This window comes from Salvelinus namaycush, chromosome 9, assembly GCF_016432855.1.
Source record: "Salvelinus namaycush isolate Seneca chromosome 9, SaNama_1.0, whole genome shotgun sequence".
Taxonomy (NCBI): Eukaryota; Metazoa; Chordata; class Actinopteri; order Salmoniformes; family Salmonidae; genus Salvelinus; species Salvelinus namaycush.
In genome coordinates, this window is record NC_052315.1 from 50,349,048 (window position 1) to 50,363,360 (window position 14,313).

General features: G+C 43.5%; 1 protein-coding gene across 2 annotated transcripts; it reads left to right on the forward strand.

Moving 5' to 3' along the window:
* The first annotated feature begins 1,796 nt into the window (after nt 1-1,796).
* Nucleotides 1,797-12,285, forward strand: LOC120053530 (aurora kinase B-like). 2 transcript variants are annotated; one of them, XM_039000664.1, is made up of 9 exons: nt 1,797-1,912; nt 2,087-2,125; nt 2,412-2,463; nt 2,596-2,644; nt 2,768-2,959; nt 3,529-3,667; nt 3,970-4,118; nt 7,494-7,668; nt 11,581-12,285. In XM_039000664.1, exons 1-9 carry the CDS (start codon nt 1,904-1,906, stop codon nt 11,752-11,754), a joined length of 978 nt encoding a protein of 325 aa, XP_038856592.1. In that variant the 5' UTR covers nt 1,797-1,903; the 3' UTR covers nt 11,755-12,285. The 2 variants fall into 2 exon arrangements, with proteins under 2 accessions (XP_038856592.1, XP_038856593.1); XM_039000665.1 differs by having other exon boundaries at nt 2,771-2,959.
* Nucleotides 12,286-14,313: the final 2,028 nt, after the last annotated feature.

Below are 14,313 nucleotides of genomic sequence, written 5' to 3' on the forward strand. Positions count from 1 at the left end.
TTCATTCAATATTGTTGTAATTGTCATTTTAACAAATATATATAAAAATCGGCTGATTAATTGGTATCGGCTTTTTTTGGTCCTCCAATAATCGGTATCGGCGTTAAAATCATAATCGGTCGACTTCTAATAGACACAGAACCCTGCAGGGGAGTGAAAGAGATACGAGACTAGTCAGGCATACAACTATAAAGCAACTTGGGGAGTGGAAAATTACTGCTGAGCCCTTAGAAAACACTGGAACCATTGTCTCTCCTGCAAGTTTGTATAACTGTATATGCATGGGATTGGTCTCATGAGTAGAAGGTGTTGACATAGGCAGTTACATCACTAGGGGCCTCCCGGGTGGCGCAGTGGTCTCGGGCACTGCATCGCAGTGCTAGCTGCGCCACCAGAGTCTCTGGGTTCGCGCCCAGGCTGGGCTGGGTTCGCGCCCAGGCTCTGTCGCAGCCGGCCGCAACCGGGAGGTCCGTGGGGCGACGCACAATTGGCATAGCGTCGTCCGGGTTAGGGAGGGTTTGGCCGGTAGGGATATCCTTGTCTCAGTATGTAAAATGTAATAAAATGTATGCACTCTACTGTAAGTCGCTCTGGATAAGAGCGTCTGCTAAATGACTAAAATGTAAAAATGTAAAATGGGTTGACTGCAAGCATATTAAAGCAACTTGAACCCTTTCCTATTTTGCAGAACTTACTCGGAAACATGCATGCTATGTTCTCGTTGTCAACTTCTGTCTGCAATTGCATTAATAAAGGTTTTTGATTGATTCACTTAAAGATATTGTCTGATAAGCAAATGATTGACAAGGAACAAGGAACCTACCCCAACATTTGCATGTTGGCTAATAGGATTGATGGTAGAGGGGGATTACTCACTCGCCGTCGGATCCTTACAAGGCACCCGAACTACGTCCCCAATATCTCCATCTCTTCTTCATGTGAATGACGGGGATTTGGGCCTTGTCGGGTGTCTGAAGTAAATCCTTTGCGTCCGACTCGTTAAATAAAAAATCTTCGTCCAGTACGAGGTGAGTAATCGCTGTCCTGATATCCAGAAGCTCTTTTCGGTCATAAGAGACTGTGGCAGAAACATTACATACAAAGTAAGTTACAAATAACGTGAAAAAACCCACACAATGGCACAATTGGTTAGGAGCCCGTAAAACGGCACCCATCTCTTCCGGCGCCATCATCAGGACTCATCATGGATATAACCCATTTTAGCATGGACATTGCCATTGAGGGCTTCCACCATTTTAAAGTCGTCAACTGGGTGGGGATTCCTATAAGTTGGGAGCAATCAGCCAATGAAGAAGAAGAAAATAGCTGGAGAGGAATTTGTGGAATGGTATCAAATAATGGCTGGAACGGAGCTAATGGAATGGAACGCATGTGTTCAATGCCATTCCATTCAATCCGTTCCAGCCATTATAATGAGCCATCCTCCCCTCAGCGCCTCCACTGATCTCTATGCCCGTTGTGCACACGCATATCTGCCCTTTTATTGTCTAGAATGGTCCCACCTGATCTTGTTTCCTCCCGCCTGCCTTCTATTGTGAAGAACATGTATTTCCATTGTTAGAGCCGTCACTCGAACTTCTTGTCAATATAGTCTTTGAGAAAACGCAGGCCGATAGGAAGTAAAACGGAAGCGCGTCACTGCTGAGCTTCTTCTTCTTGGGGTTCAACGACGGTTGGCATCCAATGTTAATGGTGCATTACTGCCACCAATTGGACGGGTTACTGCTGATCTGACCAATCGACAAGGAGTTATACATTTGGTAGCCAATCACACACGACAACACAGTGTCTTTAAAACATTGGCGGTCGAAGCAAACGACAATGTAACGTTTGCTTTCAGAATTATCGTAATAACGTTTTGTTTTATGTCACATACATCAGTATGATGCAGGTAAGAGTTTAATTGTTCATTTATTAAGGTTATTCCCACATTGCTGTTGTCTCTAGCTAAAGCGTTACTAGCTATCCAGCGTTGTTTGAAAATGGTGTTGGCTAGCTAAAATTAGCTCAATGGTGGAGCTAACTTGAAGTACTGTACTTGATAAACTATTCCATCTCTTTGCAGAATAAGGAGAATTGTGATCCTAAAGGGCTACATAGACCGGTAGGTTTTGCCACAAATATATTCTCTATTTTTGCTTCCATCATTTCCATCTGAAATTTGAGCGCGTTGTGTCTAACGTTAACGTAACTAGCAAATAACGTTGGCTAGTTAACGCTAGATGTCCGTTTTAGCTGTCTAGCTAGTTAGCTACGATTTGAATGCATTTATTACATTCGAATGACAATTCAGAACGTTGTACTGGGGAGCTGGGGACAATTGGGTTTAATCCAGGATATCTTTTTCTACACCATGGATGGCAACTCCAATGGTTTCCTTGGGTCCTCAGCAAGTTCAAATGCCCTCTGCACCAGACGCTACAGACAAAAAGGCAATTACAGGTAACGTTACATTTCTGTAGGTACTATTTTTGCCTGCGGTGTTTCTATAACTTTTCAGATGCCACATCACACCACCTCAATATAATACACCACCACTTCTGTTGCAAAATTCTGTATCCCTATCTCCTTAAGGTCCTGGGAGAGAGCTTGCCACATCTTCATCCAGTGCAGCTCTAACAAAGTAAATATTCTATCACACAATACATCACCTGACACTAAATGTGTTTAATCTAAAATACCCATTATTTTATGTACAATATTTGTACATTCAAGTTGTGGCTTAGCAACATCTGTGTCTTTTAAGCAGGAAATTCACCATCAATGACTTTGACATTGGGCGGCCACTCGGAAAAGGCAAATTTGGGAACGTTTACCTGGCCCGGGATAAGAAGCTGGACTTCATCGTGGCGCTGAAGGTGCTCTTCAAGTCTCAGATGGAGAAAGAGGGCGTGGAGCACCAGCTCAGGAGGGAGATCGAGATTCAGTCCCACCTTAGGTCAATAGTTTTGATTTAGACTTTTATTCTGTTTTTAAAGGGGTGGTTTCTGACACAGATTGAAACATAATACTGGAATGAAATGTATTTTCAATGGATATTTTGTGTCTGGAAAACCAGCCCTTTTGAATGTAGTAGTATGGGTTGACGTTGCCTTACTATTGTGTTTCTGCAGGCAATGTTGTGGCATGTTGATTAACACCAACATTATGTCAGGAACAATACCAGTATTGTGATACTCGTTAGTATTGTGGCAAGGAAACAAGGGGATTTAACTTCTTTAGGAAAACGGCCCTGATTTTGGAAACAAACATTATGTTGTCATCCAGAGTCACATTTATTTTCCGAGCTATAGCACACAATATTTTACATGTTGTGTGGTCTGCTTTTGTGTTTTCATTTTTGCCATGGAAAAAAATAGTGCGTCCAAGCCCTAACCAATATCATGCAATGTACTTAATTCGGTTCACTTTTGAAACTGACCATAAATTCCTTTAGTTCATTGTGTTAATTTTTCAGATTATGGAAAACTCTGAGATTAAATCCTTGCTCTCTCCTCCCTCCTTTAGACACCCCAACATCCTGCACTTCTACAACTACTTTCATGACCGCACCAGGGTCTTCCTAATCCTGGAGTACGCACCGCGGGGGGAGATGTACAAAGAGCTGCAGAAATGTGGTCGCTTTGATGACCAGCGCACTGCTACGGTAAGACAGGAATCAGTGTTGCAGGCTATTTATTTATAATGGTCGACAAGATAATTAATCTATTCTTACTAATCCATTGTTTTATTTCACTCTATTTGCCTAAGAACACCTCCAATCATAACATTTTGTGACTGAAAGGTGTTTTTTGGTTTATAGATGCTAAAATAATTAACTTGACATGAATATTCCCACTATGGACTTGTTTTGGCAGGTAGATTCATGAGGCTGACATGACTTTCATAGCATTTTAAATGCATCACATTGTCGCAATAATCAAATATTTGCAAAATGTTCTTTGTCAGTACATGGAGGAGTTGTCTGATGCGCTGCTGTACTGCCATGAGAGAAAGGTGATCCATCGGGACATCAAGCCTGAGAACCTGCTGCTGGGATTCCGAGGGGAGCTGAAGATAGCAGACTTTGGCTGGTCTGTCCACGCACCATCCCTAAGGTGAGGGAACCCTGAACAGAACCCTCTCCGGCCTAATATGTTTGCCTTCACAGCATTTTCTTTTGGTACAATGTGTGTTTATATTGCAGGCAGATTGCGTGGAATTGCTAATCTACAAATCACCTTGCGTTCCAAATACCTACTCATGTGATCAAGCGATTAGTGATGTGATTCTTAGCCTCGTCTTGCTCAAACTGAATGTGACCGTACTCAATATGGCTGTCCCCTACAAATCTTGGTCAATTGAAAGTTGTCTGTTCTTCCATACAATTGATTTGTCAATTTTAAAATGTTTATTTTTTTTCCCATAGACAAACTGTTTATAATAAAATCAACTAAACTCAGCAAAAAAAGAAAAGTCAACTGTTTATTTTCAGCAAACTTAACATGTAAATATTTGTATGAACAGATTCAACAACTGAGACATAAACTGAACAAGTTCCACAGACATGCGACTAACAGAAATGGAATAGTGTGTCCCTGAACAAAGGGGGGTCAAAATTAACAGTCAGTATCTGGTGTGGCCACCAGCTGCATTGAGTACTGCAGTGCATCTCCTCCTCATGGACTGCACCAGATTTGCCTGTTCTTGCTGTGAGATGTTACCCCACTCTTCCTCCAAGGCACCTGCAAGTTCCCTGACATTTCTGAGGGGAATGGCCCTCACCCCCCGATCCAACAGGTCCCAGACGTGCTCAATGGAATTGAGATCCGGGCTCTTCGCTGGCCATGGCAGATCACTGACGTTCCTGTCTTGCAGGAAATCACGCACAGAATCCGCAGTATGGCTGGTGGCATTGTCATGCTGGAGGGTCATGTCAGGATGAGCCTGCAGGAAGGGTATGAGGGAGGAAATTGTCTTCCCTGTAACGCACATCATTGAGATTGCCTGCAATGACAACAAGCTCAGTCCGATGATGCTGTACAGTACAGGCCTCGGTGTAACTCTCATTCCTTTGACGATAAACGTGAATCCGACCATCACCCCTGGTGAGACAACCTTGACTTGTCAGTGAAGAGCACTTTTTGCCAGTCCTGTCTGGTCATGCGACGGTGGGTTGGTGCCCATAGGCGACGTTGTTGCCGGTGCTGTCTGTTGAGGACCTGCCTTACAACAGGCCTACAAGCCCTCAGTCCAGCCTCTCTCAGCCTATTGCGGACAGTCTGAGCACTGACTGAGCACAGTCTGAGCACTGTCCGCACAGTCGGAGACAGGACGATCAGCTGTCCATCCTGTCTCCCTGTAGCGCTTTCTTAGGCGTCTCATAGTACGGACATTGCGATTTATTGCCCTGGCCACATCTGCAGTCCTCATGCCTCCTTGCAGCATGCCTAAGGCACGTTCACGCAGATGAGCAAGGACCCTGGGCATCTTTCCTTTGGCGTTTTTCAGAGTCAGTAGAAAGGCCTCTTTAGTGTTCTAAGTTTTATTAATTGTGACCTTAATTGCCTACCGTCTGTAAGCTGTTAGTGTCTTAACGACCGTTCCACAGGTGCGTATTCATTAATTGTTTATGGTTCATTGAACAAGCATGGGAAACAGTGTTTAAACTCTTTACAATGAAGATCTGTGAAGTTATTTTGATTTTTACGAATTATCTTTGAAAGACGGGGTCCTGAAAAAGGGACGTTTCTTTTTTTGCTGAGTGTGTATATATACACTGCTCAAAGAAATAAAGGGAACACTAAAATAACACATCCTAGAAAGAATGAATGAATGAAATATTCTTATTAAATACTTTTTTCTTTACATAGTTGAATGTGCTGACAACAATCACACAAAAATTATCAATGGAAATCAAATTTACAGGCTGATCCAACCACACTACAGGCTGATCCAACTTTGATGTAATGTCCTTAAAACAAGTCAAAATGAGGCTCGGTAGTGTGTGTGGCCTCCACGTGCCTGTATGACCTCCCTACAACGCCTGGGCATGCTCCTGATGTGGCGGATGGTCTCCTGAGGCATCTCCTCCCAGACCTGGACTAAAGCATCCGCCAACTCCTGCACAGTCTGTGGTGCAACGTGGCGTTGGTGGATGGAGCGAGACATGATGTCCCAGATGTGCTCAATTGGATTCAGGTCTGGGGAACGGGCGGGCCAGTCCATAGCATCAATGCCTTCCTCTTGCAGGAACTGCTGACACACTCCAGCCACATGAGGTCTAGCATTGTCTTGCATTAGGAGGAACCCAGGGCCAACCGCACCAGCATATGGTCTCACAAGGGGTCTGAGGATCTCATCTCGGTACCTAATGGCAGTCAGGCTACCTCTGGCGAGCACATGGAGGGCTGTGCGGCTCCACAAAGAAATGCCACCCCACACCATGACTGACCCACCGCCAAACCGGTCATGCTGGAGGATGTTGCAGGCAGCAGAACGTTCTCCACGGCGTCTCCAGACTCTGTCACGTCTGTCACGTGCTCAGTGTGAACCTGCTTTCATCTGTGAAGAGCCCAGGGCGCCAGTGGCGAATTTGCCAATCTTGGTGTTCTCTGGCAAATGCCAAACGTCCTGCACGGTGTTGGGCTGTAAGCACAACCCCCACCTGTGGACGTGGGGCCCTCATACCACCCTCATGGAGTCTGTTTCTGACCGTTTGAGCAGACACATGCACATTTGTGGCCTGCTGGAGGTCATTTTGCAGGGCTCTGGCAGTGCTCCCCCTTGCACAAAGGCGGAGGTAGCGGTCCTGCTGCTGGGTTGTTGCCCTCCTACGGCCTCTTCCACGTCTCCTGATGTACTGGCCTGTCTCCTGGTAGCGCCTCCATGCTCTGGACACTACGCTGACAAACACAGCAAACCTTCTTGCCACAGCTCGCATTGATGTGCCATCCTGGATGAGCTGCACTACCTGAGCCACTTGTGTGGGTTGTAGACTCCGTCTCATGCTACCACTAGAGTGAAAGCACCGCCAGCATTCAAAAGTGACCAAAACATCAGCCAGGAAGCATAGGAACTGAGAAGTGGTCTGTGGTCACCACCTGCAGAATCACTCCTTTATTGGGGGTGTCTTGCTAATTGCCTATAATTTCCACCTTTTGTCTATTCCATTTGCACAACAGCATGTGAAATTTATTGTCAATCAGTGTTGCTTCCTAAGTGGACAGTTTGATTTCACAGAAGTGTGATTGACTTGGAGTTACATTGTGTTGTTTAAGTGTTCCCTTTATATTTTTGAGCAGTGTATATTTGCAGCTGCCCGACAATTTTGCTCCACCAACATCAACCAGTCAAATAATTCGGGTCAGCCCTAGTATTCAGTCATTAATTCACTGTGACATGTTTTTCCTTCTTAATCTTGACGGTCTATTTTGTACATATGGGTCAGTCTAAAAACCCTATCACGTGTATTTTTTGACTTGCCCCTCTAGGCGCCATACAATGTGTGGAACACTGGACTACCTGCCCCCAGAGATGATTGAGGGAAAGCCCCACGATGAGAATGTGGACCTGTGGTGCATCGGGGTGCTCTGCTATGAGTGCCTAGTTGGAAAACCCCCGTTTGAAACCGCCAGCAACTCTGAAACGTACAAGCGCATCACAAAGGTTTGCATTTTTAGATGGTCATTAACTTGTTGGCAGAGGCTGTGGATCTGACTTTTCTGGAACCCTCTTCCTAACATAACAGCCTTCTGTGCAAGTGCGGGATTCTCTACTTTTTACACAATCTCTGATCTACTCTGTCAAGAACCTGCCTTCACATTTCTCACTGTCAATCGTGAATGCTAATTTAGGTTTTACCGGTGAATCGTCCATGCAGCATCTGCATACCAACCATTTGATCTTAATCAATTTCGTGGGGATATGCATTTAGATCTTGAGTTATAGTGTTTTTGAAGTAGCCTACAGTGTTTTGAATGATGTACAGCGAGCAACCATAGAGTAGCCTGTTCTCTACATGTAGAGCAGAGACTGTGCGTAAAGAATCGTGCACAGAACTTCAGGGCCCTTAGCTGTCTAAATCGCTGTGACCATATATTTTTCATTAACAAAAAATATAGTTTTTACTACTGTTTTCGAAGCTGGTGGACCAAAACCCGAAAGTGTCTTTTGGTTTGGTCCACCAGCTTCAAACAGCTGTAAAAATGATACTTCACAAAAGTTATGGGTCGAGTTAAAAAGTATTACAATATAAATTTACTTTTAATCTGTGCATATTTCAAGAATTGCCATATGCGGCTACATTGAGATGCACAACGGGTTGGATGATACTTTTCTTGTATATCATCTTGCAAAAACGTTTACTTAACTGGAAATCAACCAATCCTCCATCGTTAACATGATGGAAAGGTAAAATCTCCAAATGCAGGTGTGCCAAGAAGACTCAATTCTCTAATCGCTGCCAAAGGTGCTTCAACAAAGTACTGAGTAAAGGGTCTGAATTTTTTTACATTCTTTTTAAAAACATTTTACTACAATTTATAAACCTAGTTTTGCTTTGTCATTATGGGGTATTGTGTGTAGATTAATGAGGGGAAATTATTTAATCACGTTTAGAATAAGGCTGTAATGTAACAAGGTGTAAAAAGTCAAGGGTTCTGAATAATATACAGTACTGTGCAAAAGTTTTAGGCAGGTGTGAAAAAATGCTGTAAAGTAAGAATGCTTTCAAAAATAGACATGGATGATATTAATCAATTAACTAAATGCAGTGAGTGAACAAATCCATATTTGGTGTGACCACCCTTTGCCTTAAACAGCATAAATTCTTCTAGGTACACTTGCACAAAGTCAGGGATTTTGTAGGCATATAGTCAGGTGTATGATTTAAACAATTATGCCAAACCGGTGCTAATGATCATGAATTCAATATGTAGGTTGAAACACAATCATTAACTGAAACAGAAACAGCTGTGTAGGAGGAATAAAACTGGTTGAGGAACAGCCAAACAAGGTGAGGTTGCTGTAGACAGTTTACTGTCAAAAGTCATACACCACGGCAAGACAAGGTAGTTATACTGCATCAGCAAGGTCTCTCCCAGGCAGAGATGTCAAGGCAGACGAGGATTTCCAGATGTGCTGTCCAAGCTCTTTTGAAGAAGCACAAAGAAACAGGCAACGTTGAGGGCCGTCGACACAGTGGTCGACCAAGGAAACTTACTGCAGCAGATGAGAGCCAATGCTTACTTCCCTTCGCAATCGGAAGATGTCCAGCAGTGCCATCAGCTCAGAATTGACAGAAAACAGTGGGACCCTGGTACACCATCTACTGTCCAGAGAAGTCTGGTCAGAAGTGGCCTTCATGGAAGACATGCGGCCAAAAAGCCATACCTCCAATGTGGAAACGAGGCCAAGTGACTCAACTATGCACGAAAACACAGGAACTGGGATACAGAAAAATGGCAACAGGTGCTCTGGCCTGATGAGTCAATTTGAAACCGTTCAGTAAACAAACTGCCTTCTGCTACAGCCAAAGGGCTGGACAGCGGTACACAAATGAATGTCTGCAGGCATGGTGGAGGTTCCTTGCAAGTTTGGGGCTGCATTTCTGTTTACATACACCTTAGCAAAATACATTTAAACTCAGTTTTTCACAATTCCTGACATTTAATCGAAGTAAAAATCCCCTGTCTTAGGTCAGTTAGGATCACCACTTTATTTTAAGAATGTGAAATGTCAGAATAAGTGATTTATTTCAGCTTTTCTTTCTTTATCACATTCCCAGTGGGTCAGACGTTTACATGCACTCGATTAGTATTTGGTAGCATTGCCTTTAAATTGTTTAACTTGGGTCAAACGTTTCGAGTAGCCTTCCACAAGCTTCCCACAATAAGTTGGGTGAATTCCTCTTGACAGAGCTGGTGTAACTGAGTCAGGTTTGTAGGCCTCCTTGCTCGCACATGCTTTTTCAGTTCTGCCCACAAATGTTCTATGGGATTGAGGTCAGGGCTTTGTGGTGGCCACTCCAATACCTTGACTTTGTTGTCCTTAAGCCATTTTGCCACAACTTTGGAAGTATGCTTGGGGTCATTGTCCATTTGGAAGACCCATTTGCGACCAAGCTTTAACTTCCTGACTGATGTCTTGACATGTTGCTTCAATATATCCACATAATTTTCCTTCCTCATGATGCCATCTATTTTGCGAAGTGCACCAGTCCCTCCTGCAGCAAAGCACCCCCACAACATGATGCTGCCACCCCCGTGCTTCACGGTTGGGATGGTGTTCTTCAGCTTGCAAGCCTCCCCCTTTTTCCTCCAAACATAACGATGGTCATTATGGCCAAACAGTTCTATTTTTGTTTCATCAGACCAGAGGACATTTCTCCAGAAAGTATGATCTTTGTCCCCATGTGCAGTTGCAAACCGTAGTCTGGCTTTTTTATGGTGGTTTTGAAGCATTCAGCTTCCTTGCTGAGTGTCCTTTCAGATTATGTCGATATAGGATTTGTTTTACTGTGGATATAGATACTTTTGTACCTGTTTCCTCCAGCATCTTCACAAGGTCCTTTGCTGCTGTTCTGGGATTGATTTGCACCTTTCGCACCAAAGTACGTTCATCTCTAGGAGACAGAACGCGTCTCCTTCCTGAGCGGTATGACGGCTGTGTGGTCCCATGGTGTTTATACTTGCGTACTATTGTTTGTACAGATGAGTGTGGTACCTTCAGTCGTTTGGAAATTGCTCCCAAGGATGAACCAGACTTGTGGAGGTCTACAAATGTCTTGGCTGATTTTCTTTTGGTTTTCCCATGATGTCAAGCAAAGGCCTTGTAATACATCCACAGGTACACCTCCAATTGACTCAAATTATGTCAATTAGCCTAACAGAAGCTTCTAAAGCCATGACATTTTTGGGGAATTTTCCAAGCTGTTTAAAGGCACAATCAATTTAAGAGTATGTAAACTTTTGACCCACTGGAATTGTGATACAGTGAAATAATCTGTCTGTAAACAATTGTTGGAAAAATTACTTGTCATGCACAAAGTAGATGTCCTAACCGACTTGCCAAAACTATAGTTTGTTAACAAGAACTGTGTGGAGTGGTTAAACGAGGATTAATGACTCCAACTTATGTAAACTTCTGACTTCAACTGTATGTATGAACGATATTTAATGGTACAATGATTCCTGCACTAGCAATTTAGCAACCAAGAAATGACAGAGTAATTTCCACTAGGGGAAACAGCCACATAGTCAGAACAGCTTTCCCAGTTTGACAACCGATACCTTGAGAGAAATCAATAGGCGAATATCACCGCCAGTCACAACACTGGAGGATAAGTTATACTAGGAAACACCATCATTCCACTATTAGTGCCAGAGATATTGACATTTTCTGAAATTACAACACAAAAAATGTGTAGCACCTTAGTTTAAAAAAAAAATCTGCTATATAGAAAATGCTTTTATGCAACCTAGTTGTAATTTATTCAGAGAATGATTGATCAATTCATCCAGTAACCAATGCATAGGTATGAACAGTGATTTAAGGACATCTCCTCCCTCCATGTCTCAGGTGGACCTGCAGTTCCCCAAAGTGGTGTCTGACGGGGCTCGGGACCTGATCTCTAAGCTGCTCCGCCACAGCCCCTCCAAGCGGCTGCCGCTGCGGAATGTAATTGACCACCCATGGGTGAAAAACAACTCACGGCGGGTCCTACCTCCTGCCTTTCCTCTCAAGAAACCCTGACGTCAGTTGTTCCAGCCTGTTACAAACTGCCAAAAAACGCTAAAAGCACCATAGAGACAAATATATGTACTGCTGATTGGGAGGGACTATGGTGATGGATATGTTTTTTGTTGTCTTTTTTCCTTCACTTTCAAGGGTTTCACTTTTTGTTACCTGGACAATCTTCATCCACAAGGTTTAAAGGGGTCTTTTAACTTCTAATTTCTCTGATTTTATAAGATCTGAGAGGTTCGGGGGGAGAGTTTGGGAAAACCTGAACTAGAATACTGTCATTTATATTTCAATTTACTCCAAGAACAGGTTAAGGCTGCCCTCTACTGGTAGAAATGAGGAAGGCCATTGAGAATAAGGATGATTCCTTTATAATTCTTAAATGGATTTCAAGAAGAGTATGTCTGTTTACTAAGTAAAGTCTTTTCAGTTTTTGTACATCATGTATATAACGTCCTCTACAAGCAAAGTTTATGTATCTGTGAAATTTCCTTGTACAACTGTTTTGAAATAAATCATACCAAATGTGAGGGAACCTTGGAACTCTCCTGCCTAATGTTTGCGCCACAAGTAAATGCTGTGAAGTCAATGTGTGTTTGAGATGGTGCAAAGGTGTGGCAAGGATTAATTGAAGTTATGAATTTTAGCAGGTAAAATTGCATATCTTACTACCTTGGAAAGGCTGGTCATGGATCACATCAACAGCATCCTCCCGGATACCCTAGAGCCACTGCAATTTGCATACCACCCCAACAGATCCAAAGATGACTGTCGCACTCCACACTACCCTTTCCCACCTGGACAAAAGGAACACCTATGTGAGAACCTCCCTCTGCAACTGGGTCCTGGACTTCCTGACGGGACCGCCCCGAGGTGGTAAGGGTAGGCATCAACACGTCTGCCACGCTTTACTCCCTGTTCACCCACGACTGCGTGGCTAAACACGATTATTTATTTAACAAATATCAACAAACAAGAGGAATAGTCACATGCATACAAACTATTTACATTGCCAGGAATCCTAAACAAACAAATCATATTCATTAATAAGTTTTAATTGCCTTTGTGTTTTTCGTTTTAGTTAGTGGTGCCATATTGTTTAAACTCATTTATAAAGTGAAAAAGGCTAGACATGACTCCCAAACACCATCCGCTGCTCTTATCTATACATAGTCACTTTAATAACTACCTACAAGTACATATTACATCAATTACCTCGACACCGGTGCCCCCTGTAATATAGCCCCGTTATTGTTATTTTACTGCTGCTCTTCAATCATTTATCTTAAAAATAAAAAAATATATAGGTATATTCTTAACTGCATAGTTGGATAAGGGCTTGTAAGTAAGCATTTCACTGTAAGGTCTACATCTGTTGTATACAATTTGATTTGATTTTTATAGTGAAAGGGAGCATTACATTGCAGTTTTTCAAAGCACCCATACGTATTGCGGACACGTTTGATACTGGTGTGCAGATCAGTAGATTGACTGCAGTTTGTAGGAGGGTCGAGGAACCCCGGGATTTTGTGGGTCATGTTAGCAATAAACCTGAAGAGCAGCTCTGTCACTGCTTTCAATAAGCCTGTGTCCTCAAATCTCACATCTGTGCCATATGCACGAGAAGACTCGATTTCCCCGAGCATCTGTGATGTGACTTGATTTCATGACTGACAGTGGCGAGGTGGCCAGTCCATCGCTGATCAAGAAGTATTTTCAGTTTTTCCCCAGTGTACTGTGCAGCCACCATGGGCTTCCTTAAGAAATTATACAGGGAGCTACACGCACTGAAAAAGTCCTCTATCGCCTTCTCAGTTCCTCAGACATAGCGTGCACCACAACCAAATGCAGACCTTCAACCAGGCGCTACAAAAGGCCTGCTTTCTCCCACTTAAAATGAGGCTCAGGTAAAAGTCAAGACAAGCCTGCGCTGGCTCCTTCCTCCAACACCAACGTCGTCAGGTGCTAGTGGCTGGGGTAACGGAGGTGCGGGTGCTTGTTGTGAAGTTACCCTCATGCTTAGCCAACTAGCTATAATTATTCAGGGCGCCAGTACCAAAACTTAAAGAAGCTAGCTGTCTGCAAAAGTGAACAACCTTTTCTCCCCTCGGTGTGGAAAAAAAACAGTTTGACCCCGTCCTGGGATCCAATGAGCTTCCTAAATAAGGTAATGAGGACAGTACCTAATGAAATTGCATGGCTAGGTGCCCAATCAGAATGCCGTTTGGGATTTGAACCACTACATTTTACATTATTACATCACCCTTTCTCCCCACTCTTCAGATCATGAGCACACACCGGCATATAGCCTCTGTCCCGGTCTGCGCTACTGGCAAACCCATTAGCCACCGGGCATGGTAATTAATATACCAATTGTTATGTTTATGGGGGAAAAAACTGGGGGTGGGCACAAATTCTAGCTGGTGATCCATACCCGGCTTTGCCACCCGGTAGAGCCGGTGTTGTGCCGAAAAGCTCCCCCATGCCAGAATCCCCCCCTTCGCGTGAACGCGCACGCACTCAATTCTTCATCGCTGCGACTTCCTTGCTAGTTGAACATTTAGTCCA